The sequence below is a fragment of the Vulpes vulpes genome, chromosome 5 (genome assembly GCF_048418805.1).
Source record: "Vulpes vulpes isolate BD-2025 chromosome 5, VulVul3, whole genome shotgun sequence".
Classification (NCBI taxonomy): domain Eukaryota; kingdom Metazoa; phylum Chordata; class Mammalia; order Carnivora; family Canidae; genus Vulpes; species Vulpes vulpes.
In genome coordinates this window covers 73,628,973-73,649,909 of record NC_132784.1, presented here as the reverse complement: position 1 = coordinate 73,649,909, position 20,937 = coordinate 73,628,973, and the positions used below count along the sequence as shown (strand labels likewise).

The following is a 20,937-nucleotide window of genomic DNA, read 5'->3' as shown; positions in this document are numbered from 1 at the left end:
GTGTACCATATTAAGAGACAAGAGTAGCCTGGAAGGAAGGGGACACAGATCTAGAGTTTTTGAATGGGGCAGGCAGGGTGACTTAGGATGTTGAGAAAGCTAAGAGGTTTTTTCTCTTTTTTTAAATCATTTTATATAGCTTTTCTTAAAAACTGAGATATAATTCATGTATCATAAAGCTCGCCATTTTAAAGTGTACAGATTGGTGCTTTTTAATATATTCACAAAGATGCACAATCACCACATTTTCATTACAGTCCAATGGAATGTCACATCTGTCATGAGTCACTCCTCATTTCTCTCTCCTTCTAGGACCTAGTACTACCACTAATTCACTTTGTAGCTACAGACTTGCTTATCCTGGACATTTCATATAAAGGAAGTTACGTAATATGTGGTCTTTGTCACTTGTTTCTTTCACTTAGCAAAGGTTTTCAAGGTTCAATCTATATTATAGAAGGTCTCAGTACTTCATTCCTTTTTATGGCCAAATAATATTCCATTGTATGGCTACACCACATTTTGTTTACTAATTCATCAGCTGATGAACATCTGAGCTGTCTCCATTTTTTTGGCTATTATAAATAATACTGCTAAGAACATTCATGTACAAGTTTTTGTGTTAACATATGTTCTCAACTCTTTATATACACCTACAAAGGGAATTACTGGGTCATATGGTAATTCAACATTTAACTTTTTGAGAAACTGCCAAACTGTTTTCCAAAGCAGCCATACCATTTCACATTAGGTAATGGGTTGAATTTTAAGATTAGCACACAAAATGAGGACAAAAGGGACAGAGATGACAGATATTACGTATAGGTCTTCTTTTCCTTTTTCTCCAAGTACTTCCTTGTTCTTCACAGTCCATCTCTATTCCTCCTTTCCGTTTTTATCCGTAATACACAACCCAGACAAATACACTATTATTTTTTTTAATTTACCAAAACAGTGGATATTCTTCTCTTAGGAAGCAATTAAATGTAGTTATATTTTGTATGACTTCAAGAGAACTTTTTAAAAAGTTTTTATTATGAAAAATTTTAAGCATCACTCATCTTCAACAATGTGGGATAAGGTCTATACTTAGCCTTTGCCAAAAACACATGTAATTTCTCTCTGGAAGAAAATAATGTCACCTTGGCCTGCAAATTATGATTTTTCACATATAATATTTGGCACATATTACAATAAACTGAGCATTCATGGAGATAAACCCAAATGACCAAAATCTAATAGCTACAACAGACATTAGAAATAATTATAACACACATTCTTAAAAATTACTATGCTTAATATGCTCCATTAAATAAAGCACAAAATTGAGGATTCTGAGAACTAAACACTGCAAAATGAACCAAGTAGAAATTATAGAACTAAAAAACAAAACATTAAATTAAGAACCCAATGGTTGAGTCTAACAGCAGATTAGACCAGCAGAAGTTAGAGTGAACATGAATATAGGCCAAAAGAAAATATCAGGAATGAAGTAAAGAAAGGCAAAAGGATGGAAGATAAAGAAAAGCGTATGAGAGGGACCCCTGGGTGGCTCAGCGGCTGAGCGCCTGCCTTTGGCTCAGGGTGTGATCCCAGGATCCAGGATCAAGTCTCACATCGGGCTCCTTGTGGGGAGCCTGTTTCTCGCTCTGTCTGTGTCTCTGACTCTCTCTCTCTTTCTGTGTCTTTCATGAATAAATAAATAAAATCTTTAAAAAGAAAAGAAAAGTGTATGAGAGACACAAAATGACCACATGCTTATAGGATACTTTTGAGAGTGAAAGGGCACGATTTAAGGTATTTAATCATACCATGAAAACAGGTACAAAATGAGACATGTGGTTACCTGAGACACAAAGGACACAGGAATAGGTCTAACATATGTGTAAGTGGAGTCACAAAGGAAGAGGAGAAACAATAAGTGAGAAGCAAAATTAGGAAATACTCAGCTAAGAATTTTCATGTAAAGGGGTAAAGAAAAATAAAGGGGGTAAGTATGTTCTGGCCAGATTACTAGGGAGTCATCAAAGTGAGCAAAAGAGACTCTAAAAGTAGGGAGTCAATGTAGATTTTTCTTTGGATAAAGATTTAGGGACATTAATCTGAATACAGAGGGGAAGATAAAGAAAAGAGACAAGAAGCAGAGAGACCAGCTAAGAAGTTTCTTCAGCAATCCAGACAAGAACTGGTGATAACACTGGATTTAAGGTGACACAAACAACAAAGAAGAAAAGGACAAATAATTCCAATGAAACAACTGGATAATTTGGCAAGAGATTATATAAAAATGACTCCAGATAGTATTTCCAGTCCTTCAAAGAGGGAAAAGTTATGGGTGTCTGGGTGGCTCAGTTAGTTAAGTGAGTCTTGATTTCAGCTCAGGTCTTAATCTCAGGATTGTGAGTTCAAGCCACTCATTGGGCTGCATGCTGGGCATGGAGTTTACTTAAAAAAAAAAAAAAAAAAAACCTGAAAAAAGTTAACTAAAGTTTACTAAAAAAATGTCTGTTTTCCAGTTTTGTTTTGTTGTTGCTGTTTGAGAGAGAGAGAGAGAACATGTGAATGGAGAGGGGTAGAAGGAGAGGGAGAGAGAGAATCCTCAGGTAGACTCTATGCCCAGAGCAGAGCCTCACACAGGGCTCGATCCCAGGTTCCTGAGATCATGACCTGACCCAAAACCAAGAGTCAGAAGCTTAACTGACTGCTCTACCAGGCACCCCTCTGGTTTTTAACATAGAATTTTTTAATGTTTTAGATTCAGACTGAAAAGCTCAGTATGGCAAATCAGGAATAACTAAGAAAAAGTTCAAGTACAAACAGAACAAAACAGTAATTTCCCCACTTTCTAAGTATTAGAATTATTATTAAATTGTAGAGACCTTCTTTTCCATTTATAAAGTTCTTTGCAGACAACTGAGGAATAGAACAGAAAGGTTTAAACAACTGAAACAGGCTTCCTACCTAAAGAGTTACAAAGGAAGTTTGAAAATAAAGAAATAAGCAGATATACTCAGCTTTAAAAAAAGAGAGAATGAGGAAAGAAAGAAAAGAAAGCAGAAGTAGCATTATTTACAAAATTCTAGGCCGAAAGTGATAAAATGAGATTAAAAGGGATACTGAGTAATGACAAAATACTCTCAGAAAATATAATAACTGTAAACCTTTATACATAAGCAATACAGCAATAAAATACATAAAGCAAAAATTCCTAGAGATACTGGGAGAGCTTGATCAAACCAAAACTATACCTGAAGATTCAACATACTTCTCTGACAGTACAAACAAAAATACAGAGGACTTGAATAATAATACCAAGTCTCTATGTAATAGTATTGACAGGGCAAGTGACTCAATCTCTTTTTTTTTTTTTTTAAAGATTTTATTTATTTATTCATGAGAGACAGAGACAGAGGCAGAGACCTAGGCAGAGGGAGAGGCAGGCTCCCTGTATGGATCCCGAGATCACAACCAAAGGCAGACACTCAAACACTGAGCCACCCAGGTGCCCTGTCACTCAATCTTTTTGTACCTCAGATTCCTTTTTTTTTTTTTTAAGATTTTATTTATTTATTCATGAGAGACACAGAGACACAAAGAGAGAAGCACAGACACAGGAAAAGGGAGAAGCAGGCTCCACGCAGGGAGCCTGACATGGGACTCGATCCCGAGTCTCCAGGATCACACCCTGGGCTGAAAGCAGCGCTAAACTGCTGAGCCACCTGGGCTGCCCCTCAGATTCCTTTCTTACAAACTGTTGGTAAATAAATACCTAGTTCATTGAGTTGTGGTGAGAATTAAATGAGATAATGAGTACTTGCTACATTGAGACCCTCAATAATTATCTTGTTATCTAACTTGACCTTTCATATTCTTTTCTCAGGTTCAGGAAATGTAATAAATTAATCATGCTCTTGACCGTTAAAAAAAATTTTCCCGGGATCCCTGGGTAGCTCAGCAGTTTGTGCCTGCCTTCAGCCCAGGGCGTGATCCTGGGGTCCCGAGATCGAGTTCCATGTCGGGCTCCCTGCATGGAGCCTGCTTCTCCCTCTGCCTGTGTCTCTGCTTCTCTCTCTGTGTGTGTCTCATGAATAATAAAATCTTAAAAAATTAAAATTTAAATTTAAAAAATTTTTTCCAAGATGCTTTTGCCCATAATCCAAAAAAACTAGAAATATACAACAAAAAGTTAACCATGTATAAATTAAGAAGCTTCTTATATGGGATCCCTGGGTGGCGCAGCGGTTTGGCGCCTGCCTTTGGCCCAGGGCGCGATCCTGGAGACCCGGGATCGAATCCCACGTCGGGCTCCCGGTGCATGGAGCCTGCTTCTCCCTCTGCCTGTGTCTCTGCCTCTCTCTCTCTCTGTCTGTGACTATCATAAATAAATAAAAAAAAAGATTTAAAAAAAAAAAAAAAGAAGCTTCTTATAATAAACGCTGAAATAAAAACCAAAGTTACAATTATCTAGAAACTAACAAAATGGAGACTATCTGACAACAAAAAAGAGATACAGTAAAAGAATTCAGAAGAAAATGTATAGCCTTAAGTTACTTTAAAAGACTTAAATAAGTATTCAATTTAAGAAACCAGAAATCAAATGAACCGAAAAAAAAAAATGGCAGGTGGGAATAAAGATAAAGCCATTCTTATTAACTACTTATTTCAAAGAATAAATAAGGCCAAATACCTGGTTTCTTGAAAATTACAACTGAAATAGATTTGGAGTAAAAACATCCTTAAACTTATATTTAAAGCAGGACATCCCAATCTCAGTATTTCGCAGTATAATCTCTCCTAATGACCTAATAGTTGTGGGCAATATAGAAAGAATTGGAGAGGGTGGGGAACAAACAAGCCTTACGACTGGAGAGAATGAGAGGATTTTTAGCTGCGTCTCTTTCACATTTGTATGAATCAAAAGTCAAAAGTGAAAGCAGCATTTTCCAAAATAACACTATTCAGTTAGCACTGCTATAAATTCTTTAGTTACCTTTATTTTACTAAGAAGATACTACTGGCTGGCAGTCAACTCTGCATGTTAATGGAGTTGTTTTTCTAAGTAGTGGTGCCCTTCTCTTGTAACCAAGGACATATGGGGGAAACCACGAGGACAAAACAAATTTCTTGTGCCACCTACACTGGCACTGAGAGGATTTCTCTAATAAACTGACCCACCGTTTATAGTTAAAAACAACTTTTTTTTTTAAACAACTATTTTAAATTAACTGTAAATCCCTTTAAGGATTTAAAAACCTACTTAAAACATCGAAAACTAATTTTTTTTGAAGATTTTATTTATTCATGAGAGATACATAGAGGCAGAGACATAGGCAGAGGAAGAAGCAGGCTCCCTGCAGGGAGCCTGATATGGGACTCAATCCCAGGAATCCGAGATCACGACCTGAGCCAAAGGCCAATGCTCAACCAGTGAGCCACTCAGGTGCCCCTAAAACTAATTTTACATTCCTGTAAGGATTTTAAATCCTTTTAAGATTTAAAACCAAACTATAAGAAAAGTTTGTTGATAGTCCTTGGGCAGAGAGGCCTAGATAGCCTCCTTTGCATTCTTCCTGGCTATACTGCCCTTATCCTATCAGGGACTACTTACAGTTTTTATTGGTTTCCAGAATCTGACTGAGAGGAAGTAAGGACCAGCAGCCCATGAGCCCTCTCCTATATTAAACCCATGAATGAAAAAATGGTGCCTTACTCAGCTGAACATCCCAAACTGGAAATTACTTCTAATTATCCACATACAAAATCTAGGTAACCTTTGTTCAATAATTAACTTTTAGTGAAAAAAAATTAACTATAGTATTTGAAGACTCTCAAGTGAACGTAACAAGCCAAAAGTCTTAGGCAGTATGAGGTAAATAGCCTGCATTTCTTAATGAGCCTCTATGCCTTTTTTGCATTAAAAAATAAAAATGAAAACAAAGTTGAATAATAGAGTCATAATGAGGAATTTAGGTGTGCTCATCCTCTAATCTAAACAGCACTCTAACCCAGTGTTAAGAATGGAATTATTCAGGCAGTCCAGGTGGCTCAGCGGCTTAGCACCGCCTTCAGCCTAGGGTGTGATCCTGGAGACCCAGGATTGAGTCCCATGTCGGGCTCCCTGCATGGAAACTTGCTTCTCCCTCTGTGTCTCTGCCTCTCTCTGTGTCTCTCATAAGTAAATAAATAAAATCTTAAAAAAAAAAAAAAAGGAGGGGATCCCTGGGTGGCTCAGCAGTTTGGCGCCTGCCTTTGGCCCAGGGCGCGATCCTGGAGTCCCAGGATCAAGTCCCACGTCAGGCTCCCGGCATGGAGCCTGCTTCTCCCTCCTCCTGTGTTTCTGCCTCTCTCTCTCTATCTCTCTCTCTCTATCATAAATAAATAAATAAATCTTTAAAAAAAATAAAAAAGATTAAAAAAAAGGAATAAAGAATTTTAAATGAAGTTTCAGGGGCACCTGGGTAGTGCAGTCGGTTAAGCGCCCAGCTCTTGGTTTTGGCTCAGGTCTGGTCTCAGGTTCATGAGATCAAGCCCCCAATCAACCCATGCTCAGCACTCTCTCTCTAAAATAAACAAATCTTTAAAAATGAAGTTTCAGCGGTTTTCAGGTATTGCTAAGGTTAATAACTTCTCTCCAGATAAAGATTCCAAAAAAAATACTTTCCACTCCCATTTAAGCAAAATATAATGCAGAGTATGGGAATGCACCTTATCAAGTGGGTACAATAATTTCTACAGTGGGTACTTTTTCTCAGTAGGCAAAATTATCTTTGGATATTTTTGGGTAGAACTTGGGTCTCTGAAAATTCAAAGGTTAATGTCTTCTTTTTGCATTTAGGCTATGGGCACCCTGCTCTGAGTCATAAGCTAATACAGCTAATTCAGGTGGATGGGGGCAGGAGAGATAATAAAGATCTCTTGCCTCCACATTCATACAGTATAATTCCATTGTGCATATATGGTAGGACTTCACTGTGTCCAGCTGATTCTTAATCCTTAAATAAAACAATATAAGGAGTGTTTAGTAGCTCAAGATCTGCAGTTTTTCCAATTATTTTATTCAAGATTTTATTTATTTATTTGAGAGAGAGAGCACAAAGGGAAGAGGGAGAGAGAGAGAAGCAGACTTCCCACTGACCACGGAGCCTGACTCGAGGTTCCATCCCAGAACCGCAGGATCATGACCTGAGCCACAGGTAGATGCTTAACTGACTGAGCCATCCAGTTGCCCCAGATTCAACTTTTTATTTTTATCTTCTTAAAAATATTTTATTTATTCATGAGAGACACAGAGAGAGAGGCAGAGACACAGGCAGAGGGAGAAGCAGGCTCCATGCAGGGAGCCTGATGCGGGACCTGATCTCGGGTCTCCAGGATCACGCCCTGGGTCGAAGGGAGGCGCTAAACTGCTGAGCCATCCAGGGATCCCTAAATTCAACCTTTTAAACTAAATTTTAAATAACCACTCCTAAAATACAAATACACAATAAGAACTGTTGAGTTTAAGTACAATAATGGAAAGCCCAATGGTTTGCAATTTTTATGAAATGTGAATATCAAAAGTTGCCATATTCTTAACTTTATACCCAAAGGGGTACAATTTGAAAAGTGCATAAATTAAGTACACTTATCTTATTATACAGATCAGTATATTTGACACTTGCTTCAGCACTTATTGATCATCCACTGTGCATTAAAAATATTAACTCAGGATTCCATTTCACAAGCATTTACGTCTGCTTAGCTGAAAAATGGAGTTGAAAACAAAAAAAAAATGTGTAATTTAGTTGGAGCCACCACAGCAGCACAGAAAAGGACTAACATAAAACACATGAAAACCTAGAAATTAATTTAGTGTAAAGGAAAGGTCTGTTGTTTCTTATTATTGGATACGTCTCACTCTAAGTGTTTAATAAATTCTACCATCTTGGAAGACGAGTTTTAAATTAAGTATAATGATCCAGCTCTCTAAAGGGAAAATACTGAAAGCGAAATGCTTCGGTCGATTGACAAGGCAAACTGAGAACTGACTTGGAAAGTGAAAACGGAGGTGAGTTAGTAATGAACCCAAAAAGGTGCTTAGCCACTTACCCAGAGATTTATTAAATGAGAATGGATCGCAGCTTTCCACAGGTCGTTCCACTGCCGGTAAGAAGATAGTGGTGAACTTTGGGTCCCTTTTTTTAACTAGTCAACAGCCACCCTCACCTACACGCGGAGTACATATTTCGCACTCAGCAAGCTCCTCCCCCTCCCCAACAAATCTTGATTGAATGAAAACCTACTTCACTCATATTGATACCAACCCCGGACTTACGGTCTCACAAATTACCTCCAAAAAGACTTACATGATAACCCAAAAAACTGAGAAAGTAGGTGAAAGCTTTGGGGATTTTTGTAAACACTAGGAGCCAGAGAGCCAATGGGGCCTACACCAGCCCGACCTCCCAAAGCTCTGGGGACTGTACTGCGGCTATTCAGCTTCGTTCTCACAAGGAGGTACCCGATAGGCCGCAGATCCATAGCCTCCCACCCGGGGGCGCTGAGCGACCTGGGGGTATCCCCACTAAAGTTAGTACCTGCGAAGCTGCGACATAGAGTGTGGCTCGGGGCTCTCATTACGGAGGCCGAGGCCTGGGGCCGGCCAGCTGCGCCTCCTGGCTGAGGGCTCTGTGCTCCGGAGCTGCAGTGACACCAGGGGTCGCAGATAGATACCTCACGCTTCAGGAGGCTCGTGGCTCGTGGGCCCGGGTGTTTCACTCCTAGGACTGCGCGAGTTGTCGCACTCACATTGACCGGCGCTCTTCAAGAGTGCCCTCACAGCTCAAGCGATCACTCCTGCCTTAAGCCCAACAGCCGGTGGCCTCCCGGCACCGCCATCGTGTTTGTTTTCATCCGCTCGGATGAAGGCGGGGGGGGGGGGGGGGGGGGGGGAGGGCTAGGAGGAAATACAGCTGCCAAACCTCATCCGCACTTTCGCTACAGCGTGGACGCCCTGTTTCAACTCTTTCCTCTTTATTCCCATAAAAGTTGATTTCCTTTCCATGTAAATCTTTCTCACCAATTTTTCCAAGTGTCTCAGGAGGAAATAAAGTCGCAAAGACGGAGGTTCTTTGAAAGAGTGAGAACGTTTGGGCTGAGTGTGGAATGTGCGCCGCCGAACCGCACGTCGCCGCGGCAGCGGCAGTGAGGACGCGGCGTGGGGAGGATGCTGACGCAAGGGGGCGGTACCTATGGTGAGCGCCGTGGCGGCTAGTGCGCGGCGGCGGGTTCCACTGGAGGGCCGGACCCGCTGGGTGGGTGGGGAGTGCTGCTGGTAACCCGGCAGCTGCGGAGAGGTGGGTGACGGGCCTTGGCTGACTTTGAGTGGCCGGCGCATAAGTACCATTTCTTTCTTTTTTTTTTTTTTTTATAAGTACCATTTCTAAGGCACTTTTTAACAGCCTGTCTTTAGAGCACACGATCTGAGTCCGCCGGGCTGGACCGTGGGCAGTTTTTTGCCCCCACCTCTCTTGCTAGACTGGTTTGAGCGCCCCTCACGTTCCTCTCGTACTTACCAGGTGGAGCCAGAGGGCTTGAGTAATGCGCCGTGACTAATCCCTGCCCGGAGTAGTTAAGACTTAAGTCAGCCAGTTCGTGGCCTGTGTAGTAAGGAGCAGACCTCTTTTTCCTTTTGAGTAATTATGTTATCGCCTCCATTAATCTTTTTTGTAAAGGATTTTATTTTTTTTTAAGATTTTATTTATTCATGAGAGAGAGAGAGAGAGGCAGAGACAGACACAGGAGAAGGAGAAGCAGGCTCCATGCAGGGAGCACGACGTGGGACTCGATTCTGGGTCTCCAGGATCACGCCCTGGGCGGAAGGCGGGCGCTAAACCGCTGAGCCACCCAGGCTGCCCCAAGGATTTTATTTTTAAGTAATCTCTACATCCAGCCTAAGGCTGGAACTTAAAACCCAGAGATCAAGAGACCCTCCCTCTAAGGACTGAGCCAGCCAGGTGCCCCTCCTCCATTAATCCTTTTCTCTTTCCAGTTCAAATCCCAAGGATTAAGTGAGCCACCAAAATCATCTCCCATCCTCCCTCCCTCCTTTCCTTCCTTCCTTCCTTCCTTCCTTCCTTCCTTCCTTCCTTCCTTCCTTCCTTCCTAACTCTTGTGTCCAGGGAGCTGCTCTGCTACAATACAAAACAACTCCCATTATCTTTCAAACCAAAGCAAGCCTATTATACAGCTATGAGTTAGTGGAGAAAAACCCAAAGTTACAGGTATAGCACCTTTTGCTTGGACAGAATGAAAGTTCGAGAAAAGGAGCTGTTGTAGCCTTTGAATCACTTTAAAGTCTTTGGTCGGTTTCTAATGCTTTTTTTTTTTTTTTTTTTTTTTTAACCTTTACAGAAAGAAGAGTATAAATGCCAGAGCCATTTAACTGATGGGTAGCTGCTGAATTCTGACACTTCCTTAAATACCTTCTTGAACCAACATCTTCACTGGGAGGAATTCAGGAAAAGTAGCAGAGGGAAGGAGAGATCACATTTCTGTGTACCATGGCTATACCAATAACAGTGCTTGACTGTGATCTCTTGCTCTATGGCCGAGGTCACCGCACACTGGACCGCTTTAAGCTGGATGACGTGACTGATGAATACTTGATGTCCATGTATGGGTTTCCTCGACAGTTCATTTATTACTTGGTGGAGCTCTTGGGGGCAAGTCTTTCTAGACCTACTCAGAGATCCAGAGCTATTAGCCCAGAGACACAGATCCTTGCAGCACTGGGCTTCTATACTTCAGGTTCCTTCCAGACTCGGATGGGAGATGCTATTGGAATCAGTCAGGCATCTATGAGTCGATGTGTTGCCAATGTCACTGAAGCACTTGTGGAAAGAGCCACACAGTTCATTCGCTTTCCAGCTGATGAAGCCTCCATGCAGGCTCTAAAGGATGAATTCTATGGCTTGGCAGGGATGCCAGGGGTAATAGGGGTGGTTGACTGTATCCATGTGGCAATCAAGGCACCAAATGCTGAAGACCTCTCCTATGTGAACCGCAAAGGTCTGCATTCTTTGAACTGCCTGATGGTGTGTGACATCAGAGGGGCACTAATGACTGTGGAGACCAACTGGCCAGGCAGCCTACAGGACTATGCTGTGCTACAGCAGTCTTCCCTCAATAGTCATTTTGAAGCTGGAATGCACAAAGATAGCTGGCTGCTCGGTAAGTTTGCAGGTGCACATGCTTCATTTTGTAGCCATAGAAAAATGATGTAGCAGAGCAGAATGAAATTTGAGAATCTATAGACCTGAGTCTCAGTCCTGTTATCTTTTTTAATGAGACATCAGGTAAGAACTCTAAGCCATCCTTTAAAAAAAAAAAGGACACTTAAAAGACATTTATTTAAGCTTAAAAACATAGTACTTAACCCAGAGTCTCACTTCTAAGAATTTATCTTGAGGCATATGTTCATAAATATGAACATTGGTGGTGTGAAATAAAATTACACTGCCAGCAGTGTTTTGTAGTTGGAAACAAAAGCAACAACAGTCCTACAAAAATGTTCCCCTTGAATACAGCTGAAATTCTTTTTTTTTTTTTAAGATTTATTTATTTATGAGAGAGAAAGAAAGAGAGAGAGGCAGAGACACAGGAGGAGGGAGAAGCAGGCTCCATGCCAGGAGCCCGACGCGGGATTCGATCCCGGGACTCCAGGATCGCATCCTGGGCCAAAGGCAGGTGCTAAACCGCTGAGCCACCCAGGGATCCCCCTACAGCTGAAATTCTTAATCTGTATGGATATGGTTAAATATAATACATCCATACAAGTGAGCCTTAATTTTTTTTATCATGTATATAATGTTTAAAAAAATAATGCCAATAGTAGTAATACCTATTGTTAGGATTAGGTAGTATATATGAGAGTTCACTATAAAGTGTTGTACAGATTTTTGTTCTTGGTTATTGTCACTGTGATATCTATATGAAAATGATACGGGTGCCTACATGGCCTAGTCCGTTAAGGTTGCCTAGGGCTAAGGTCATGATTCCGGGATCCTGGTATGGAGCCTTGCGAGGAACTCTGCGCTCCATGGGAAGTCTGCTTTTCCCTCTCTCTGTGCCCCGCTCCGCAAGTGCCATTGGGAAGCCTGACTTAGTGATTCAAGTAGGACAAGAACCCATTTGAAAATGAGCAGTGCAAACTGAGGTTACTGCAGAGCTGGGAAGAATAGTTGGGTAACAGTGATAATACCCTTGAGCTTGGCAGCTTATTTCTGTTTATTTGTTTGTGTTAAAGCACTACTCTTATATAAGCAACAGGACAAATACACGAGGACATATTATGTGAGATGAAAATGATTGGAAGACCTCTTTTTTAAAACCACTAATCATGGGCAGCCCGGTTGGCTCAGCGGTTTAGCGCCGCCTTCAGCCCGGGGCGTGATCCTGGAGACTCGGGATTGAGTCCCACCTCGGGCTCCCTGCAGGGAGCCTGCTTCTCCCTCTCCCTCTCTCCCTCTCTCTCTCTCCCTCCCTCCGCCCCTCCCTCCCTCTGCCTCTCTCTCTCTGTGTCTCTCAAAAATAAATAAAACCTTAAAAAAAAAAAAAAAAAACACTGATCGTGGGGATCCCTCGATGGCTCAGCAGTTTAGCGTCTGCCTTTGGCCCAGGGCATGGTTCTGGAGTCCCGGACCACATCAGGCTCCCCTGCGTGGAGTCTGCCTCTCTCTCTCTGTGTCTCTCATGAATAAGTAAATAAAATCTGTAAAAACAAAAACAAAACCACTGATCATATCTCTGCACTGCATGTATTCGTAACAGTGTTTAACATGCAGTAGATGCTCAGAAATTATTTTTCTGGGCAGCCCCAGTGGCTTAGCGGTTTAGTGCCGCCTTCAGCCCGGGGCATGATCCTGGAGACCCAGGATCGAGTCCCATGTCTTGCTCCCTGCATGGAGCCTGCTTCTCCCTCTGCCTGTCTCTCTCTCTGTCTCTAATAAATAAATAAATAAAATCATTAAAAAAAAAGAAATTATTTTTCTTTAATATTCTTTATTTCTCTCCTGTTCCAAGTGGGAAGAGACTGCTGTCATACTGGTTTAGAGCTGCCAGGATACTTACTCCGTGTAATGTATTGGAACTCAGTGATTTACTTGAGTTGTTGCTTCTGCATTCTGTCTTCAGTGTGCCCCCTTTCTCTTTATCCTACTAGACTTTTTCCTTAATCCTACCTTGTGCCGGGGTGCCTGGTGGCTCAAGCAGTTAGGGTCTATCTTCAGCTCGGGTCATGATCCCAGGATCTTAAAAAAAAAAATCCTACCTTGTGCTTGTTTTGAACTTTCAAATTTCATTTTTTTAAAAAGGTTTTATGTATTTATTTGAGAGAGAGAGCATGAGCAGGGAGAGGGTCAGAAAAAAGGGAGAAGCAGACTCCCTGCTAATAAGCAGGGCTTGATTCCGGGGCCCCAGGATCATGACCTGAGCTGAAGGCAGACACTTAGCTGAGCTACTGAGGTGCCCCTCAAATTTCATTTTCAAACAAGTTATACCACGAAACGAAGGAAAGTCTGTTTTGTAAGTGTCTCATGTAGCTACTTCTGCAGCTGTGAGAGTACTTGGGTTCCAAGTTCATTTTTTAAAAGTATTTATTTATTTAGAGAGAGAGAGAGAGAGTGTGTGTGCGCACGCGCCCGCAAGTAGGGGGACGGGCACAGGAGGAGAGAGAGGGAGAGAATCTCCAGCAGACCTTGTGCTGAGTGTGGAGCCCTATAGTGGGGCTGGATCTCAGGACCCAGAGATTGTGACTGGAGCCAAAACTGAGAGTAAGATGCTTAACTGACTCAGCTACCCAGGCACCCCCAAGCTCATTTCTTATGAAATCACTTTGGTACCTAATTGTAAAGCCAGCTAAAACATGGTGAGTGCTTAGAACTTGTCAGGCAATGTTGTAAGCACTTTGCATTGGATTATCTCACTTAATTGCTATAAAAACTATTGAGGAGTTTAATACTAATATTAACTTTTTTTTAATATTAACATTTCTATGAAGGAGTAAATTAAGATACAATATCTAAGCCACTTGTGGTTAACTTTTAAAACTAGGTCACATGAGGAATTAACTCTATTTGGCAAATAGTCCCTTCATTAAGAATTTCAGGGTCATGTAGGAATTACTTTTGTTCTCTTTTCCTCACACCTTGGGACCCCAGATTCAGTTGGAAACGTGACTTTATTGTTTTATGGTATTGACAGGATGTAGTTGGAAATAAGGGAAAACTTGGGCAGCCCGGGTAGCTCAGCGGTTTAGCGCCACCTTCAGTCCAGGGCGTGATCCTGGAGACCCAGGATCGAGTCCCACTTCGGGCTCCCTGCATGGAGCCTGCTTCTCCCTCTGCCTGTGTCTCTGCCTCTCTTTCTCTGTCATAAATAAATAAATAAATAAATAAATAAATAAATAAATAAATAAATAAAATCTTTAAAAAAATAAGGAAAAACTCTGACAATTCTTTTTATTTTTAATGTAGGCTCTACACTCAATGTGGGGCTTGAATTTAAGACCCTGATATTAAGAGTCACATGCCCTACTGAGTGAGCCAGCCAGGCGCCCCAACTCTGACAAATTTTTATGTACTTTTCTGATTCTCCTCTATTCAGAAAGAGTTGAAATTGGGAGAGATGGATGTGGTAACACCTTAACAAATGTTTATTAAAGCCACTTTTGGTACCAGGCTACATACTAGGTACTAGTGATGGGAAAAATATACCCATGTGGAAATTGATTCCTTTAGTACTACTAGCAGTTCTCTAGCACATACCCTTGCAAAACCTCCATGAGCTCTAACAGAAAAAATAGTTTGAAGACCTCTGAACTAGTATAGTGTTTCACAAATTTTCCAGATCGAGAGAGTCATCTGGGGAATTTATTAAAAATATACATCACTGGGCCCCACTTCAAACTATGGGAATAGAATCATCAAGGAAAGAATGGATATCCATTTTTAGCAGGTGCTCAAATGGTTTGTACAAATAGATAACTTTGGAAGACACTGGTATCTAAAAAATGTGTTGGATAATGGGGAAAGATGGCAGGATTATGAGGATGACAAGATGTTAAAAAGATGAGATGGCTGATCATATCTTAACAGCATCAGATTTGTGGAATAGTTCTAAATTTGCCAAATGTAGAATGGACTGTGATTCCTCTTTGTTTTTGTTGTTTTGTTTTTATTTTTTTTAATTTTAAAAAATACTTTATTTTTTAAAATTTATTTTATTTTTATTTTTTATTATTTTATTTATTTATTCATGAGAGACAAACACAGAGAGGCAGAGAGGCAGAGACACAGGCAGAGGGAGAAGCAGGCTCCATGCAGGGAGCCTGACGTGGGACTCGATCCTGGGTCTCCAGGATCATGCCCTGGGCTAAAGGTGGTACTAAACCGCTGAGCCACCCGGGCTGCCCTATTGTTTTGTTTTTAGTATGATTAATGTAAAATTTAAAATCAAGAACAACATTATATTGCTTAGATACAATATAAACAAATGCAGAGAAATGACAAACAAAAAATTTAGAATAGTGTTTCCATCAAAAGAGGGGTAAATGGGAACATCTGTGGTTTTGTAGTATATTTTTACCATGAATGTCACCCCTTCATATCCTCGTTCTTATCTGTCCCTTCAGAATTGCATTACCTTATTCCTCTTCTCTAAATGTACCTGGTCCTACAAAGGATTCCGCCTGAGTTCTTATTTCCTCAGCTCCTGGCCTAGTCTGGTTAAGCAGCTTTGGGGAAGATCTGCCAGAATGTCTTGTGGCTGACTGATCATGTAAGCAATTGTAATCTGGTTAGCAATTCTGATCCTAATCCCCTCCTGAGTGTCTGTTTTCCAGTGGTGCTTGGATTATAACCAGTTAATGACCATGGGGCATTTTATAAAAGGTCTGCATTAACTAGCTTATCCTTTATGTCTCCCCATTTAAGGAAGGCTCACACTGTTTCTTAGAGAAATGTTTAACAAATACCACTTAGTATCTCTGTGCTTTGGCATTCATCATAAATGTTTATCTTATTCTCTGGCATTATCCCATTGTTTTCATGACTGAGTCTGACGTTAGCATTTTGTGACTAGCTCCCTCTTCCTTTGCCTGGCATATCACAGGATCGCTGACGGATATTTTGATCTTCTCATTCATAAAATCAGTTTAATAATATCTTACCGGGCAGAGCTGGGATTGGATAATAAGAGATAATATTTTTAAAGTGCCTAGCACAGTGCCTGCTACATAGTTGGTGTTCAATAAGTCACTGATAGTATATTCATTATTATTTAAAGGATCAGTTTCTTAAGTTCAGTATTTAGTAGATGTGAGTTCAACTAAAATAAAATACTTTGTACTTTGGGAGGGAAAAGTCAAGTAAATGTAAAATTTGAAAATATTATGACACTCTTTTAAAGATTTTATTTATTCATGAGAGACACAGAGAGAAGCAGAGACATAGGCAGAGGGAGAAGCTGGCTCCCTGCGGGGACCCTGATGCAGCATCTGATCCCAGGACCCTGGGATCACAAACTGAGCTGAAGGCAGACGCTCAACCACTGAGCCAGCCAGGTGCCCCATTATGACATTTCTTTTTTTTTTTTTAAGACCTTATTATTATTATTATTATTATTATTATTATTATTATTATTTAAGATTTTATTTATTCATGAGAGACACAGAGAGAGAGGGGGGCAGAGATACAAGCAGAGAGACAAGCAGGCTCCATGCAGGGAGCCTGATATGGGACTGGATCCCAGGACTCCAGTATCACACCCTGGGCGGAAGGCAGGCGCTAAACCGCAGAACCACCCAGGCGTCCCCCCATTATGACAGTTCTTAGATAATTAAAGCTAATCCAGCCCCTACAATTAATACAATGTTATGTGTTATGTATTATGTATAAGTAAAAGCATTTAAAAAAAACTTAAAAATTTAATCCAGTTCTTAAAAATGTAAGCTCCTGAAAGAGAGGAGTCCTGTATGTTTTTGGAACAGTGCCTAGACTCTCTGAACAGTCCATAATTATTTACCAAAACTGATAGTGGATCAGAAACACACTATTGTGCAAGTTGGTACTCCTAGAGCCTATTTGTTTCAGATTTCTAGGGGGTTGTGCCTCTGCATGAGACATTTCATCTGCCAGCTGTAGTGAGTCAGGACAATTAAGCTTTATAGAAACATTGTACTGTTGTAACAGGACATTGCATCCCAGCCTTGTATTTTATTTTGTTCTGAACACTGCCTGAAATCATTTGATAAGGAAGTCACCTTAGGAAAATGCCTCATGTATATTATTTTAATTTTGGTTTCCTTATCACTATTACTATTTGTGTCATATTTATATTCTTGTTAATGTGAAATTCTACTAGTTCCTATGTTACAAAGGCAGGTTCCAGTGAATGTATTATCTAGGAACACCTGAGTTCTGATCTCCACCACAGGCGCTGGGACTTTGTTCTTAGCACTGGGAGAATGAATGATTGTTGTCCCTGAAATACTCTGAAATCCCTAGGTAGTTTCAGACCTGACACTTTAATGGTAAAGTTAGAAATTTTCCTCCCAAATGTTTTGAGCTCTCCTGGCGGAATTATCTTTTTTCTCTCTTGCACTTTTTCTCTTTGGAGAGTTTGAAGATTGGCTTGCTGTATGATAGTTTTTTACTAACCTTTCATTAAAGAACAATATCTCTGAGTTTGGAAAATCTAGAAATTTTATTTCCTTTAGTGCCTTTATCTCCTTCCCACAGTTTTTTCAGACTTGGATGTTTTTTCTTTCTTTGTTTTTAATTGGAAAATGTTCAAAAATGTATATGCACATTTTTTAAAATTTGCCTATATATTGAGAATCTGAATTATTTCACAAGTTATCATGATTATGCCTACTCATTTTTTATTTCAAAGTTCTTATTTAAATTCTAGTGAGTTAACATATAGGGTAATATTGGTTTCAGGAACAGAATTTAGTGATTCATTGCTTACATACAACACCCGGTGCTCATCACAAGTGCCCTCCTTAATCCCCGTCACCCATTTAGCTCCTCCTTCGCCCACCTCCCTTTCAGCAACCTTCAGATTGTTCTTTATAGTTAAGAGTCTTATGCTTTTGCCTCCCTCTTTTTTTATTTTTTATAAGCTATCACCCTTTTTCTCTGTTGGTTTTAACAAGGATATTTCTAGCCAAGACCCATCTCTTCCTGCTTATGATCCTGGCATGCCTTCTTTTTACCACAACATTTCCCTTTTGGTTTTTCTGGGGCACAGTGGCTCCAGAGTCTGTTGCATTTTCTTATCCATTCTCTATGTGTTCCTGGACTTTTCTTTCTGTTTTTATTCCAATTAGAATAATTTATGATTTCTTTGGACCTTCCCCACAGGTGACAGTTCCTTCTTTCTGCGTACTTGGCTCATGACCCCCCTTCACATTCCTGAAACTCCAGCCGAATATCGTTATAATATGGCCCATTCTGCAACTCACAGTGTGATTGAGAAGACTTTCCGAACTCTCTGCTCCCGATTCCGCTGCCTGGATGGATCCAAGGGAGCACTGCAATACTCACCAGAGAAGTCTAGCCACATTATCTTGGCTTGTTGTGTCCTCCACAACATCTCCCTGGAGCATGGGATGGATGTTTGGTCCTCTCCAATGACAGGACCCATGGAACAGCCCCCTGAAGAAGAGTATGAGCACATGGAGTCTTTGGACCTAGAGGCTGACCGAATCCGTCAGGAGCTGATGCTCACTCATTTTAGCTAATGTGAAAGGTGTGGGGGAGGAAATTTCCAGAAGGAGTTGTGACATACCTTCTCCCTGACCATCCTCTAGAGAGTTCCATCATCTAGCATGACTATGTGGACACTTGTCACAAATTGACATTTAATATGTGTGTTTTAGAAGGGTTGTGGCTATGCTAGAATATCTTGATTCATTTTCAAATACATTAGCTAAACCCAAACCAAAACAATAGTTCCCTGCAAAAGTTCCACAGAACTCCAGGTTGAGCACCACTGACTTGAAAACTCCCTAGTAGCAGACATGTATGATTGTGCCTACAAAATCAGAACAAAGGGGAAAATGACATTCAGCCAGAATGTTTTTTGCTTGTTTAATTTTCTAGAGTTTTCAAATGAAAACAGCATTTGTTTGTCCTGAATTATTCGGTGGGATTTTAGCTTTTCTACTTTGCTGCCTATATAGGCATAATCTGAGGCAAGTGTAAAGAACACATTTAAGGTAGGGAATGGTCTGACATAAGTTAAGTGGCTACTAATCTGAGTTTGCAGCTTTGTGTTTTTAAGATGTTCGGGATGGCCTGAAGCTTCTATCTTTAGTCTTTCTGCAATAGTTGGACTGTGACTTGGACCTGGTTTCTTTTTTTTTTTTTTTTTTTTGGACCTGGTTTCTAAGGAGAACATCTGGACTCCACAATCTCCTCTTTACAACCCAGAATAGAAGTTAGAGGCTAAGAACCCAATCAGCTTAAAGAAGACAAGTCAAATACAGATAAAATAGCAAGATTATACTTTACAATTCTAAAGACCCTGATAGATTGATGGACAGAGGGAGGAGATTTTACCCAGGTTTTGATAGCTCACATCTAAATAGATCACATTTCTTACGCTCATGATTTTAGAATGTCTTTTTGGCTATTATGCTTTGAAATTCCTTGTATAGAAGGAAGATTTAAGGAATAAAGGTATTGTGAAAGTAGTTAAAAAAAAAAAGGTAACAAGAAAATTTCTTGATGTGAAATGAATTTTGGTGTTAGACCTAGTTGGATATCTTGTGTGCAAAGTGATGGGCAGAATTTCCCAGGCAATAAATAATCTCCCACCAAGTCTTATTCTAAAATTGTACTGATATAAAAATAGCCTGATTGGAATAATGAAAGTGTGAATTAGGTTCACACTTTGGTGCCTTTGCTGGGACAAAAAAGAGATTTTCTTGAGGATTGTCTTGTTCCCAGTTTCTCATCAACTTACCATGTGATACCTCAGAATTGTCCTCTTGGATCATTTCCTACCTGCTTTTGGCAGTGTTAATCTGGTGATTTTCAAAGTAAAGAAATGAACAGCTGATGACAGAAGAAATTTGGAAATAAATTGAGGGTGACTCATCGCCACGATTAAAAACAATTATGGATTATTATCTGTTGTTTATTTCTACTCCAAATGCTATTTCCCATCATCATTCTACTCCATGAAGATTGGGTCCATTTCGCAGGAGGTTGAGCTTAATATGTACAATGATATCACGGAGATGAGAATGGACAACAAAGAGGTGCCTGCAAACATTAATTCTACTCATTATACAACAGAGGTGCCCTGTTACATACTTTTCCTTTGTAAAATCTAACCTGTGACCAAGCTTGCTTTGTCTCCCTCATGATGCACTATTTTAACTCTCATGGTCTTTCCAGGTTTCCTGAGATGGATAATTTTCCCTACAAGGTTTTGGTTCTATTGTGCATATTGCATGAGGAAAGGGTGACTGCCATCCATGTATCCTAAGTGGCAAGGTGGAGTGTGAGCCTTGAAAATGCCTGGCATTTTAGCTTTAAAAAACTACATTTAAGGAAAATTGGGGTTTTTCACAACTTAACTCACTAGATGGTAACATAAAGCCTGAGTGGGAGGGACAGTCTTGGAGAGATTTCAAAAGCAATTTCAAGTCTATTACTTGCACACCAAAGATAATTTCTAAGTGCTGAACTGACTGAATACTGGCTGACAGTGTTTTTTCCTGGGAGCATTTTATTTCCTAATAATTCCACAGAGTAACTGTTGAAATCTATGTCTTTAATCTCCTTTCACCCTGAATTTTCACAGACCAGGATTTTTTCATTCCTTAGTTACAGTTTCACCAAAATGATCTTGGGGTAGGATCAGGGTCTGTACTTCCAAATTGCC

At 40.4% G+C, this 20,937-nt stretch overlaps 2 protein-coding genes across 54 annotated transcripts in view; one reads left to right on the top strand and one right to left on the bottom strand.

The window, feature by feature from the left end:
• The window catches only part of ATG13 (autophagy related 13), a 53,179-nt gene extending 43,994 nt beyond the window's left edge, over window positions 1–9,185 (bottom strand). For 24 of the 50 annotated variants that reach the window (XM_072760321.1, XM_072760318.1, XM_072760325.1 and 21 more), the window contains exons 1-2: window positions 8,577–8,908; window positions 8,089–8,139 (exon numbers count right to left, since the gene is read on the bottom strand). The gene's annotated coding sequence lies outside the window, so the exon portion shown is untranslated. Of the gene's footprint in view, window positions 1–8,088; window positions 8,140–8,576 lie in introns of all 50 variants that reach the window. The other 26 variants (XM_072760312.1, XM_072760320.1, XM_072760316.1 and 23 more) reach the window with 7 other exon arrangements.
• Window positions 9,181–20,173, top strand: HARBI1 (harbinger transposase derived 1). 4 transcript variants are annotated; one of them, XM_072760352.1, is made up of 3 exons: window positions 9,181–9,233; window positions 10,393–11,211; window positions 18,405–20,173. In XM_072760352.1, the coding sequence occupies exons 2-3, from the start codon at window positions 10,542–10,544 to the stop codon at window positions 18,782–18,784; spliced, it is 1,050 nt and encodes a 349-aa protein (XP_072616453.1). In that variant the 5' UTR covers window positions 9,181–9,233; window positions 10,393–10,541; the 3' UTR covers window positions 18,785–20,173. The 4 variants fall into 4 exon arrangements, with proteins under 4 accessions (XP_072616453.1, XP_025859872.1, XP_025859873.1 ...); XM_026004087.2 differs by having other exon boundaries at window positions 9,211–9,335; XM_026004088.2 differs by having other exon boundaries at window positions 9,211–9,995.
• The last annotated feature ends 764 nt before the right edge of the window (window positions 20,174–20,937 follow it).

Bases quoted from the DNA above. Each gene is read 5' to 3' on its own strand.
- HARBI1 (XM_072760352.1), top strand. From the start codon at position 10,542: ATGGCTATACCAATAACAGTGCTTGACTGTGATCTCTTGCTCTATGGC. The intron at 11,212-18,404 runs GTAAGTTTGCAG...CCTTCCCCACAG, and splicing joins CAAAGATAGCTGGCTGCTCG to GTGACAGTTCCTTCTTTCTG.